Here is a 13,677-nt window from a genome sequence, read left to right on the forward strand (position 1 = left end):
CAGTTGTTGATTCTTTGAAGTATTTCCCATGCAGTTTGGTTTTTGTTCATGAACTCTGGGTTTTGAGTCTCTTGCAGGATCCTACCTCTTCAGTTTATTGGGATGAAAACTTGCTGGCTATTTGGCCTAACCTGTGGTTCTTTGGCACTGGCCTATAGTATTGTTTATGACCCTTAGGCAATCTCAGTCTTGGCATACCAGGAAGGACAACTGATTAGAACAATTATGTCACCTTGGCTAAGGTAGTATAGTCAGCAATAACAGTAGCATCAAACACAACCTAGAAAATGACAAACTGTAATAACTGTTAACTTGCCACCTTTAACCATATGAACTATATGTATGGTTATATAACAAAATCTAAAACAAATCAGAAAATTGGATACAGTAAATATGCCCTCAATATGGTGATTTTATCCTCTGGAGAAAATTTAAAAAGAGTTAGGGGAAAAAATAGAGAAACAGAAGAAGAAGAGATTATAAGCAAGGTGAGAGGACAAAGGAAGATTATGTGAACTTTGCGGAACTGGTGAAGAAGACAGGAGGGAAATAAAGAAGGAAGAAATAAAAACAAGAATAGAACAACAATAACAAAAACTAGAAACAATGTTCACACTCATATAAAAACAAGAAACAAATCAAGGGCTGGGAATATAGCTCAGTGGCACAAGCACCTGCCTGGCAAGCACAAGGTTCTGAGTTTGATTCCCAGTACCAAAACAAAACAAAACAAAATAAAAAAGAAACAAAACAGAAACAGGAAAAGAAAATAAGCAAAAAAAGTTCACTTCAAGGCATGACTCTGCAGTCACTGGTAGACAAAATGGACAGAGCCAAATCTGTGTTGGTTAGGTCCCAGCAAGCCAGTCATACATTTATGATGGAGTAGTGGATAATCTCAGCAAGCCTGCATGTGTATTCCACTGAAGTTCAGGCTGGTTTCTGGCTGTGAGGCTGGAACCCAGTCTGTTCAGCATACAATACTCTGTGTGCCTCCTGCTGGCTTGAACTCAGCTCTGTATCAGTTTGAACTTGGCTCCTTGACCTCCTGACTTGAACTTGTTTCTGCCTCACCCTGACATTGGAAGCCTCTAGATGGACCCAGCAGCTGCTTGGAGTTCCAAACTCAGCTGGCCCCTCTTCAAGATGGCTGCCAGCCAATCGCCCTCTTTTGAGGGACATCTGAACCCGAAGTACTCACTAGCCAGTGCAGTCCTCTGCATCCACTGCTCCGTTCCCACTGGTGCATTTCTTTGTGGAGGCCTCTGGGTCACCAGTAGTCACCATGGTATCTGCAGCCTTGAGCCGCTCCTGCCACACAGTGAGTCAGGGCTCAGGGAGAAAGTGCTGCTGCCACCTCTTTCTTCTACCTTGAAGTCTTTCTCCTCACTCTCCCTGTAGGTTTCCAATTTGATGTTTTGACAGGGTCCTTATAATTCCAGATTAAAAGTTATTTTCTTTCCAAATATAGAAGTTCTTTCCATATGTGTATCTTTGAGTGTTGTTATTGAGAGTCCTAGTCCATAATAGTGATTTGTTTTTTCTTTCTAGAATCTTTTAGAGTCTTTTTTTTCCCCATAAGTACAAAAATTCTGCTGGGTGTGGTAGTGCATGCCTATAATCAGAGCACTCGGGAAGGTGAGGCAGGAGGATCGAGAGGCGTTCGAGGCCACTTGGACTACACAGTGAATTCAAGGCTAGCCTGAACTACATGGAGAGATCCTACTTGAAAAAAAAAAATAAATAAAGTATTCACAGTGCTATAGTTTGGTATGATCCTTCTGCATTTATTATGCTGAATACTTAGTGTGAGTGTGGGTCTTTTTATCCTCCCTAGCATTGGAGGTAAAACCTACAACCTTCACTCTGAACTACATCCCACTCCATTTTATTTGAAAGAGAGTTTCTCTAAGTTGTGCAGGGTTGGCCTGAATTTGCTATCTTCCTGCCTCAGCCTCCCAGAGTGCTGGGATTATGGGAATGTACTACCACATCCAGTTTGAGTGAGTCTTTTTTACTTTGGTCCTCATGTTCTTTAGCTAAAGGAAATACTTATGTTTGAAACCTGTTAATCCCCTCCCGTCTCTTTTCTCTTTCCAAAACACCTGTTAGTAGTACATTTGCTTGCCTCTTTTTGTCTTATTTTTCTCATTTATTTTATCTCAGAAGGTACTCTCTCCTTAACATTCCAGTTCTTTTTCATTTTAAATTTCTGCTTAAAATATTAAGACCTCTTTCATGTTCTCTGGATATTATTTTACCCCCATCATCCTGTTTTTATTTCATAAATTTAACATCTTTTATTTTGGGGTATATATCATGCTTTTTACCTGCTTTCTACTCCTTGAATTGGCTGTTCCCAATTTTTTTTCTTCCTTTCATTGTGATATTTTCATTTATATAGAAGAAGTTTATTAAATAGTTAATGATCCTGGAGTGTCTGTTCAGATATAAAAATCAGACATTATCTGGATGTGGTGATGCATGCTTGCAATCCCAGCTACTCAGGAGGCTGAGGTAGGAGGATCACAAGTTTGAGGCCAACCTAGTAACTGACTCTGTCTCAAAATAAAAAATATCCTTGTAAGGCCCTAGTTTCAATCCCCAGGACTATCAAAAAAAACAAGAAAAAGAAAAGGAGGAACAGAAAAAAGACAAGCAGAGTGGGAGGAAGAGGAGGAGGAGGAATAAGAAAAAAAATAATTTAATTTACTGTTTTGTCATCTTTTCAATTTGTTCCATATGATCTTTGTTATTTTTTTCTGTCATTGGTTGAATTTAGTACTTTTATGATTCCTTTTCGTCTCTATAATACAATGATATTTTTGCGATAGAATGAGTTTTTCTTTAGCTAGTCCCTTTTTTTTTTTTTTCTGATACAGGGAATTGAACTCACAACCTTGCACTTAACAGGCAGGCACTGCACTGCTGAGCTAAATCCCTAGCCCCAAATTTTTCTTTAAAGAGGCAAAAATAAGGTTTCACATCTCCAATGCTGTATTTCTCTGTATAGATACAAATATTCATCTGTTTCATGTTCCTTTGGCTTAAAGAACTTTCTTCAGTATTTCTTGTAGTGCAGGAGAAATGAAACTATCTCAACTTGAAATGAACTATCTCAGCTTTTATTTGTTCACTATTTTTATATACTAGGGATTGAACTCAGGGCTTTGTGCATGCTAAGCACACATTCCACATACTGAGCTACACCCCCAGGCTTTCATTGATTAAAAAAAAATTATATATGTATGGGTATAGTGCACATGCTAAGGATCAAACCTAGAGCCTTGTGCATGTTAGGCAAGCACTCTACCAATGAGCTACTTGCCCAGCTCTGAGAAATATTTTTGCTGGTAACAGAAGTCTAGGTTGATAGTGACATCTCTAAAATGCTCAAAGAAAATATCTATTATCTTTGGGCTTGCAGTTTTTGAAGTCTGTAGTCATTCTTTTCCCTGGCTCCCTTAAGTTTGGTTTTCAGCATTTTGTCTATAATGTACCTAAATATGCTTTCTTTGTATTTATCCTACTTGTTACTTTCTAAGCTTCTTAGCTCTGTGCTTGCTGTCTTTTCTTAATTATATAAAATGTTATTTCTGATCTATAATCTTTCTCTTCTCCTATGACAGCAAAATACAAATATGGTAGGTAATTTGATGTTGTACCAGAGTTCTTGGACATACTTTTCATTGTTCTTGGGGTTGCAGGGGTGTGCTACCATGCCCAGCTTCACCATTGCATTCTTCTGCATGTCTAATCTGCTGATGGTCTGTATTATTTATATTTTTATCATTTCCATTTAACTATAGTTTTTTGTTGTAGTTGTTTTTTTAACTATAGTGTCTATCTCTGCTGAATTGGAACAATCTTAAGATAATGGCAGCGGTACGGGCAGCCATGGCCGCAGCTGGGCCGTGCGGGTAATTGGGATAGTGTGGCGCACAGGGCCGGGCTCTGCATTTCTGCAGCAGCATCCGCGGAGTACCAGGCGCCAGTACCAAGCGCTGTATGCACACATCCTGTCTTGGCTGTGGTACTTCTGGATGGTGCTCACCAAGCATGTGGCCGCGACACGGCTGGCCCAGACCGAGAAAGAGCTGTCTGGGGCTGACAGGCTCATCCATGAGCGGGACCTGGCCTGGCTGCAGCAGGCAGACATGGTGGTGGCCAAGGTGACACAGCCTTCCCTGGGGATTGGCCATGAGCTGGGCCAGGCCGTGGCCCTCAACAAGCCTGTGCTGTGCCTCTTTCGCCCGTAGTCTGGCCGAGTGCTTTCTGCTATGATCCGGGGAGCTGCAGATAGCTCCCGGTTCCAGGTGTGGAACTACGACCAGGGGCAGCTGGAGGCGCTGCTGGACCGATACTTTGAGGCTGCTGACTCCAAGCCAGGGGGCTGCAGCTAGTGATCAGGAACCTCACTAACTATTGCCTCAAATCCTTCCCACCCCTGCCTCTTAGCCCCAGAAGTGAATTAAAAGGTTCATTTAAAATTCTTAGGGACAGGGATGTCGCTCAGAGGCATAAGCGCTTGCCTGGCAAGCTTAAGGTCATGAGTTTGATTCCCAGTACCAAAAAAAAAAAAATAATAATCTTAAAAAAATAAAAGAAGATAATGGCAAGCTCCTAAGAAAAGTTATGGGCATTGAGGATCTAAAAAGTTTATAAAGCTACCTAAAGGAGGAACTCTGGTTGATAATCCTATCTACCTGTCCATAAAGACAGAAGATTTTAATCAGGTGTTTAATGCCTGATTCTGTAATTTTTTTTTCTCTCTTTTCTTTCCTGCATACTGGAGATTGAACCCAGGGCCTTCACACTGAGCTATAGCCCCACCCTGGCTAGCTGGCTGGCTGGCTGCTTGCCTTCCTGCCTTCCCTTCCTTTCCTTTCCCTTCCTTCCTTTCTCCTTTCTTTACTTTATTTATCCTGAGACAGGCTTCCTAAATTACTTAGACTAGGCTCAAACTTCCAATCCTCCTGCCTAAGCTTCCTAAATCACACTTCTGTGCTGTCACATCGGACTAGATTTTGTGGTCTTAAATTAACCCAGCAGTTGGGAGGCTGAAGCAGGAGGAGTCCCCTGCAGTTCAAGGACAACCTGAATTATGTAGTGAGACCCTATCTCAAAAGTTTTTTTCAATTAAATTTTTTTCTATTCTTCAGTTTCATCGTTTAAAAATAATACATAATTATGCCTGCATCTGTGGGGTTTGTAAAAAAGTACATAGGAAGCCTTCCCAGCTCAGGACTTGCCGTGGAGTAATCAATATTGGCCGGGAGGCCTCGGACTGTGACTCACCTGCAGGAGGCCAGGGAGCTTATCCTTTCCCCAAGCCGCCCTTGTTTCTCAGAGCGTCCTCTGGAGCGGGGAAATGCAGAGATGCTCACCCCGCTTCATAGACAAGGGGAAGTGCCTTGCCCAAGGCCACAGCTGAATTCCGCCTTTGTCCATCTGGTCAGAAAGGCGCATGGTAGAGAAGCGGGCTCTGGGGCACCGCTGCCTCAGGCAGGCTCGGGAGGGGGAGGGAAGGTGGACACCCTCCCACCAGGCTGTTTTTGCCTCAGACATGGACGTCCCGTTGCCTCATGAAGTTCTACGCTGTGGTGGCCGCTGCACCGACTTCCTGGGAGAGCCCCAAGATTGCGGAGAGGATTGAGCAGCGCATCCTGAACTCCAACCCTGTCATGGAAGCTTTTGGTGAGCTCAGCATCCAGTCCCTCTCTTCTGGGATTTGCCACCTTCCAGGCAGGGAGGAGGCAGGGCTTTGACATCCTCTCTGGGGTTGAGAATGAGAGTACCCTCTGCTGCCTTGGATCCCAGACTTCCTCCCAGGTCCCCTCAGCTTTCTTCTAAAAGAGGTGATATCATTTAGTCACTGCCTTCCCTCCAACCTAGCCACATGGAGCAGTGGTGCTGGAGAGGACCTGGAGGCTCATCTAGTCCAAACCTTTTCCATCCAGTTTCCTAATGGTTCAAAAAAAAGATTTGCCCAGGATGTACAGCTCTTAGTGTCCATACTGGGACTAGAGCCCGGATGTTAAATCTTTCTGTCTAAAGGCAATAAAGATAACTTGTTTGCTTTGACCTCCCACTTCAAAGAAGAAAGCCCCAGACTCCTGAGGCTTGCTTATTCCAGTTCCTTCCAGGAAGTTTGTCTTAACTTTCCTGAGTCCCACTTGCAAGAGCCTGAGTGTCCATTCCCTAGTCCTGTCTCTCATAACATGGAACCCATCAAAGGGACCTTCGGGTGACTTGAGAGGATAGGCGTGTGGCCCCCAGCAAACCTGCAGCCGTGTTGGCCAGTGAGGACTCTAAACCTGGGGGAGCGGTATAAACACAGGTGTGATCTGTAGGGAATGCGTGTACGCTGAGGAATAACAACAGCAGTCGCTTTGGGAAGTTCATCCAGCTGCAGCTGAACAGGTAATAGCTGCTGCCCCCGTGACCTGTGGGAGGATGGGGGCAGGGGCAGGGTTCTAAAGCGGCTGGGGCAGTTGCGAGCCACACACCCCCCTGTGGGCAAAACTCTGCACCTGGCATGTATGTGTATGGGATTCTTTAGGATCAGTGAACTCTGAGGGCTGTCTTTAAACCTAGAGAACCATAGCTACTCTGATCTTAGAGAGCCCGGGCAGTGTTCTTGTCACAACCAATATATGGCCTCCTGGCTTCTACCCTTGCTCAGCAGCTTCTAGTTAAATGGCCGCTTCTTGGGGCCATAACCCTGATCGTAAAGCTGGGCTTCTGCTCCTGCCGTGAAATGAGATACAAATGATATGTAAAGAGCTGAGCTAGATTCAGGGAATGTCCCAGTGCAGCGAAGGACATTATGAGCTTGGCGGGGACTTGCTGGGCAGCAGTCTGGCACAAAGTCGGTGCTGAATAAATGGCTACAGAAAGAACAGGCAGCTCATGGACTCCTGCCTGTGTGTGCCAGGGCCCAGCAGATGACAGGAGCTGCGGTTCAGACCTACCTCCTAGAGAAAACCCGCGTGGCCTGCCAGGCCTCCAGTGAAAGGAACTTCCACATCTTCTACCAGGTCTGTGCCAGGAGGGACCCAGGTGCCTCCATGCCCACCTCAGGCTCTCTATAGGGACCTCTCAATGTCATGATATGCTACCATTTCTCCCTCGTCTGATGCCAACCCTGGCAGGTGGAGGCCAGGGCTTCCCTTGCACCTCCTGCTCAGACACCTGCCCACCTCCCCCCAGATCTGCAAAGGAGCCAGTGAGGACGAGAGGCTCCAGTGGCACCTTCCCAAGGGAGCTGCCTTCTCCTGGTTGCCAAACCCCGAGAGGACTTTGGAAGGTAGGGGGACCTCTCCCAGCACCCCGGGCTGTAGCACGATGCACCCACTCTGCCCAGGGCCTACCTCTCTCACGCCCCACCAGCCCTGCTAACCACTGGACTGTGACATGGGTCTTTTTCAGAAGATTGCTTCGAGGTGACCCGAGAGGCCATGCTGCATTTAGGCATCGACTCCACCACCCAGAACAACATCTTTAAGGTCAGAAGAAAAGCCACACCACTTAGATTGGGCAGTGAATGGGAGCCCCCTTCATTGGCCCCTTCCTTGGTTTGCTTTGTGCCTCTGTGCGCAGAAATGGAGTGTGGGGCTAGACAGGGTCTTAGAGGATGGTGTGACAGTACAGAAAACAAGGTGCAGTGACCCATGGGGCCAGAGAGCAGGAGGCTTGGTCAGTTATTACTGCAGCAGTGAGAACAGAAATAATCCTGCCATATTTGCCTAGCACTGTAAAATTTAAAGATTAGGTTCATACCTTTTAGCTCACTTGGTTTTTTCAATAGTTCCTTGTGAGTGGAGGTCATTTCTGTTTTATGCCTGAGTAAACAATAGAAGTGATCTTTCCAAGGTTAATGGAAAGTGACAGAGTGCATTGTTCCAGACATAGTAATTCCAAGTTCCCTCCCTTTGTGCCCTCCCTCCACCAGCAGTCCCCGCCTCTCCATCATAGACACGGCACTGACCCAGGTGAGCTGGGCCCCTCTTATCCGCACTAATGGCCTCCCTCTCTCTGCTGCCTTTGCCAGTAGGGCTGACTGCCCCTCTCCCGTCAGTGCTCAACCCCTAGAGCAACATCAACAGGCAGGCAGCAGAGACAGGGAAGCCACTGCAGGGAGATGGGCCATGCAGTGGAATGGACTCCCTGTAGCTGTAAGCTATTCAAGCAGGAAAGGTATTGCGCCTAGTATGGATACCCCAGGTGATACCTTGGCCAGGACAGCACATGGAGACAAGCCCAAGGTGAGTGAACAACACTAGTTGTTCAGGCAGAAATGCTGCCACAGCCACTCTGCCCATTGAGCACAGCAGTCCTGTCCTGGGGTAAGAGTTGGCCAAAAGGCCAGGCAGATGTGAAGGGGCCCTGCCTGGGCCCAGATAAGAATGACCAGATGGGTCCTGCTCTCCTCGGATCAGTCCAGGGGGCTTCATAGTTACTGGGACAGGAGGGAATTCTCCTTTCTATAGCTCCTGGGGGTTGTCCATGTGGACTGTTGCATGCAGAGGCCAGAGGGTGATACCCATGGTACAGAGACCAAGATCACATTTCCTTCCCCCAGGCTATACTGTCCTATGCCACCGAGCTGAGAAAGAGCACAAGGAGCCAGAGTCCTCACCAGACACAGAAGAATTTTTTTGAGACAGGATCTCGTTATAAAGTTCAGGGTGTCCTTGAATTCACTGTGTAGCCCAGGCTGGCCTTGAACTCATAGCAATGCTCCTGCCTTAGCCTCCTAAGTGCCAGAATTACAGGCATGTACCACTGTCTTGATTACTTTTCTCTCATTGTGAGACAAAATACCTGACATCCAGAATTAAGGAAGGGAAGGTTTATTTAGCTCACAGTTTGTGGAGGTTTCAGTCCATATTTGACTGGCTCTAAGGCAGAGTAGCACATGGCACATGGCAACCATTCATGGTGGTGGAAAATAGCAAAAGCAACGAGAGCAAAATGGAGGAGCAGGAGCGGTGGCAAGGAGCTTCTTTCTCACCCTTATATTGTATGCAAACTATCCGCCCCAGGGCAGATGTAGCACTCACATCCATAATTCCAACACTGGACCATGAATCAATCATAAATTCTAGAAGCCCACCCCATGACTGCATGAGGCTTTGCAGGGGACATCTGACACAAATCATAACATTCCACCCATGGCCCTCCAAAGACTCATCCCTTTATGCAAAAGACATTTTAGTCCATCTGTAAAAGTTGCCAAAGTCCTAACAGTTCAGCATTGCTGAAAAGTCCAAGTCCCAAGTCTTCTCTGAGATGTAAGGCAAACTCTTAGTTGTGAACCCCTGTACAAATAAACAGTTAAACACTTCCAACAATCAATGGCACAAAACAAACATTACCATTCGAAAAAGTACAAAATGGGATGTAGAGCATTGGGACCAAAGCAAGTCCAAAATCCAGCAGATCTAACATGTCCTGTAGTTCCATGTGGAACATCCAAAGCAATCTGTGGCACATAATGAGGTCCAAAGGGCTTGCATAACTCTATACCTATGGCACTTCTGGTGGTTAGAGCTTCCATGGCTTCTCTCTTAGGCCTGCTTTGCTCCCTCCTTGCAGCTTTCCTCAGACAATCCACGTTCCTGGCTTTTCCAGACTTCTGAGGTCTCCACTGAACCTCTGGCTTCTCACTCACAGCTTCACACATTGCCCTCTCAGGGGCACACTGCCTGGCCTCCCAGGCCTTCTGAAATCTAGGTGAAGCCTTCTTAACCTTGGAACTCTTGCATTCTGTATGTGCCTAACACCATTGCCACGTGGATGATGCCAAGGTCTGCTGCCATCTGGAGCAGTAGCCAAACTTTCCCCTCTCTTGGCCATAGAGGTCGAGTGCCTGGATCCCTGGGCACTCTGAATCTAATTCTGAGGAACATATTCTCTATGCTGCTGCCATTCTGGAGCCTGGTGTGGCTGCTGACAGCCTTCTGGAACATGGCAGTCTGAGGCTTTTCTCTCAAAGCAAAATCTTTCACCTTTGCAATTTTGAGACTGCAAAGGGTGGAGACTTGCTGCTTCTTGTGATATCCTCAGGCCATCTTTTCTATTCTCTTGTTCCTTCTCAGCAGTGGAGATCTCCTTAGCTCTATGTTTGCAATCCACAGCTTTACTGGAGCTTTCTTTCTGGCCAAGCTCACATTTTAAATCATCCTGCTGGGCTCTTTGCTCTTGATTCTCAACATGTCTGGCTAAAAGCCCCCAATAGTAGCCATGCCACTGCCCCAACATTTGACTGCCTGGAAATTTCTTTTGCCAGATTAATCAGTCTGGTGCCCTTAATCTCAGTCTCAGGCAAAGTCTCTGGACATGAGCAAAATGCAGACAAACTTTCTGCTGAGCCATAATATACATCATCTAGAGTCCAACCACCAGTGCAGTCCTTCTTCCCAGCAGAAATCTCCCAAAACTTTAAAACCTCCTGATCTTTACTGCCAGGATTTCGATTGGCCTTCTGGTCTTCTGAGCTTTGACCAGAATCTCCCATAAAGAATAGCTGAAGGCATTCCAGCTGTACTCTTTCAGGCGACATAGCCAAACCTTTCCAAACACTCCCCACAGCCATTTTTAAAGGCTGTTGAACCACATGGTCAGGTATAGTCATAGCAACAACCATTCCTGGTACCAAATTCTGTCTTGGTTTCTTTTCTCTCATTGCTGAGACAAAATACCTGACATCCAGGATTAAGGAAGGAAAGGTTTATTTAGCTCACAGTTTGTGGAGATTTCAGTCCATACTCTGCTGGCTTCAAGGCACAGTAGCACATGGCACACAGCAACTGTTCATGGTGGTGGAAAACAACAAAAGCAACAACAGCAAAAGGGAGGAGCGGTGGCAAGCAGCCTCTTTCTCTCTGTTACATTGTATGCAAATTATCTGCTGCAGGGCGAGTGTAGCACTCACACCCATAATCCCAACATTGGACCAGGAATCAATCATAAACTCTAGAAGCCCGCCCCATGACTGCATGAGGCTTTGGGGGGACATCCAGACACACACCATAACAGCCACCGTGACAGGCTAGCAGATATGGAAGTAACCCTGGCCCACACGTTACAGAACTGGTGTCCCCACAGTCTGTTCCTGAGGAAGGGGACTGAGGGACAAATGGTAGGTGGACATAGGGCCTCACTGGCCACCTGGGGAGGCATCTGAAGTCAGATTGCCTCGGTTCTAGCCTACCTGTCTCGAAAGCATGAGTCCTTAAGCTTTGGATTGAGCCTTCCTCAGTGCCATCTCTGTCATGCGCTGTAGCACTCATTAAGTGAGGGGATGCAGTAACTTGCATAGAATTGTGCCTGGCTGCCTTGGGCAATAAGATGGGAGTGATGATTCTGATTTTGTCATGACTGTACTCAGCCGGTCCTCTCCTTCTTCTGACCATCCTCTCTGCTCCCTTAGGTCCTTGCTGGGCTGCTGCACCTGGGTAACATCCGCTTTGCTAACTCAGAGGATGAAGCCCAACCCTGCCAACTGATGGACAATGCCAAGTGTGAGGCGAGGGGCAGGGAGCAGGGCACACCCTGGCAGGAAGGTAGCCAGCGTTGGTGGGACTAGGTGGGAGTTTGGAGGGTGAGATATTCCATCTGCTGCTCTTGATTGAAGTCTGCTACTGGGCCCTGCCCTGGATAATTACTCCTCCCCACCTGTCTTACAGATGAGAAAATGAGAGTCAGAGGGTTTACAAAGTGATTTTTCCCACATGTAGCAGTGTGGGTTGGGACATAGAAGTCACAAGTTCAAGCTCCACCTCTGCTACTTACAGAGACCTTTGGCGAGTCTCTTCACCCTTTGGAACCTAGGATTCCTCTGTCCAGTGGGCGAGTTGGGTACCACTGTGAGGATGGCTCAGATGGAGGGTGATTTGCCTAAGGATTCATTCACCTCTCCCAGGCTCTGTCAGGACATCAGCCTCACTGCTGGGACTCCGTGAGGACATGCTGCTGGAGACAGTGCGGATTCGAACCATCAGGGCAGGCAAGCAGCAGCAGGTGTTCCGGAAGCCCTGCCCCCAAGCAGAGTGTGACACCCGCAGGGACTGTCTGGCCAAAGTGGTCTATGAGCGGTAAGCAGTTACCCTGGCCTCTGCCCTCCCCCAGGTTCTCACCTTGTCTGGGGTTGGACCAAACCCCATTAGGTAGTAAATGCAGGCCTAGAGTGGGGGGTGCCAGATAAAGCAGACTGTTCCCTTGGATCCCCAGGGGCAGCAGGGCATGACTGCCACTTTTTTTTTCCTGAACTACACCCTTGGCATCTGTTCCTGAGAACTGAGTAGAGAAGTTGCCACATTCCTGGCCTGGATTCAGCTCATTATTCAAGTACAGGAGTCTGCTTTGACCTTGTGAATAGACAAGGAAAACCTGCTCAGCTCTCCACTCGCAAAGCAGGCCGCAGAGGTGATCTGGTGTTGTTACAGTGCCGGGTTCACCCACTGGATAAATAGGCTCCTCTGTCTCCCGTGCCCTGGTACTTAAGACCTCAGTTACTCACTGGAGAGTTGTATGAGCGGTGCAGAGCCACAGACTTGGCCTAAGTCATGGGTGGCACAGTAGGGAAAATAGGCCCCAGTCCTTTCCTGGTGGGTTACATGACCACTCTGGCCATATGGGCAAGGGTGTCTGCCCTCAGGTTCTGAGCACATTCAGGGTACCTTGTGAGGGGCGCCAGGGGCCCCGGGTACTCTTAAGACAGGAATGGCAAACCTTGTAGAACTTTGAATGATACAAACAGCCCGCTGCAGCACACATGCTACAGGTTTGCACCTCTGCTCTAAGATTATTAGACACATTGTGTGTACATGTGGGACCTAGGCAGTTTTCTCGGGAGAGGGTCCTCCCTGCTTTCATGAGCCAAGAGCCTGAAAAACGTTGCTGAGTGAAAAAATTCTGAGTTGAAAATGGTCAGGAGCAGCTGAGCCCGCACTGAACCCATTTCAGCAAGGAACTCAGAGACTATTGCCTCACATCAGTTTCACATCAGTGGTTTTTACCTTTGCCTACAAGATACTGCAAAAGAGTAGCTAACGTGTAGCAGTCAGAGCAAGCTTCTGACTGTACAGTATTTTATACATGGAAACCATCAGTTATTGTAACACTAGGTCACTCATTTTTAGTGCCTCAAATGGGTATCTGAATCCTCTGTAGCAGAAAGACAAGCTGTTAGCCAGGTATGGTTGTACATACCTGTAATCCTAGCACTCTGGGATGCTGAGGCAGGAAGTTAGCAAATTCTGCCCAGCCTGGACAACTTAGTCAGATCCTGTCTCAAAATAAAAGAATTCAAGAGCTAGGAGGATATAGCTCAATGCAGAAGCTCTGGGTTCAATCTGCAGTATTGGAAAAAAAGAAAAAAGAAGCTGTTTATTGAGTTGAATAATGCTGCAATTACAAAAAAAAAAAAAATCAAAGAAACCCCTGAATAGTATTGTATGTCCCACCCACCACCTTGGCTAGTAACCTCATCTTCTCTGGGTTGAAGGTGCTGCTGGAGTGGAGGATGCCACTGTTGGCCTTAGGAGACTGAGGGCCTTCTTGTGCAGACTGAGCCTTGATCATCTCTAGGCCCCACAGGTAGACTTTTGTGGGACAGCTCAGTGAACCTTGGTTCTTTATGAACCCCACCAAGGCCCCTCCTAACAGCTC

General features: G+C 47.0%; 1 protein-coding gene and 1 pseudogene across 8 annotated transcripts in view; both read left to right on the top strand.

Moving 5' to 3' along the window:
- The window catches only part of Myo19 (myosin XIX), a 44,722-nt gene that overhangs the window by 19,024 nt on the left and 12,021 nt on the right, over window positions 1-13,677 (top strand). For 7 of the 8 annotated variants that reach the window (XM_005393959.2, XM_013519330.1, XM_013519333.1 and 4 more), the window contains 7 exons: window positions 5,565-5,697; window positions 6,354-6,423; window positions 6,938-7,040; window positions 7,213-7,309; window positions 7,432-7,508; window positions 11,438-11,528; window positions 11,930-12,101. In XM_005393959.2, coding sequence (XP_005394016.1) covers window positions 5,565-5,697; window positions 6,354-6,423; window positions 6,938-7,040; window positions 7,213-7,309; window positions 7,432-7,508; window positions 11,438-11,528; window positions 11,930-12,101 — 743 coding nt within the window. The remainder of the gene's footprint in view (window positions 1-5,564; window positions 5,698-6,353; window positions 6,424-6,937; window positions 7,041-7,212; window positions 7,310-7,431; window positions 7,509-11,437; window positions 11,529-11,929; window positions 12,102-13,677) is intronic. The other variant, XM_013519335.1, reaches the window with a different exon arrangement.
- LOC102028051 lies at window positions 3,720-4,521 on the top strand (annotated as a pseudogene).

Source organism: Chinchilla lanigera, unplaced genomic scaffold, assembly GCF_000276665.1.
Source record: "Chinchilla lanigera isolate Chin_1 unplaced genomic scaffold, ChiLan1.0 scaffold00050, whole genome shotgun sequence".
Classification (NCBI taxonomy): domain Eukaryota; kingdom Metazoa; phylum Chordata; class Mammalia; order Rodentia; family Chinchillidae; genus Chinchilla; species Chinchilla lanigera.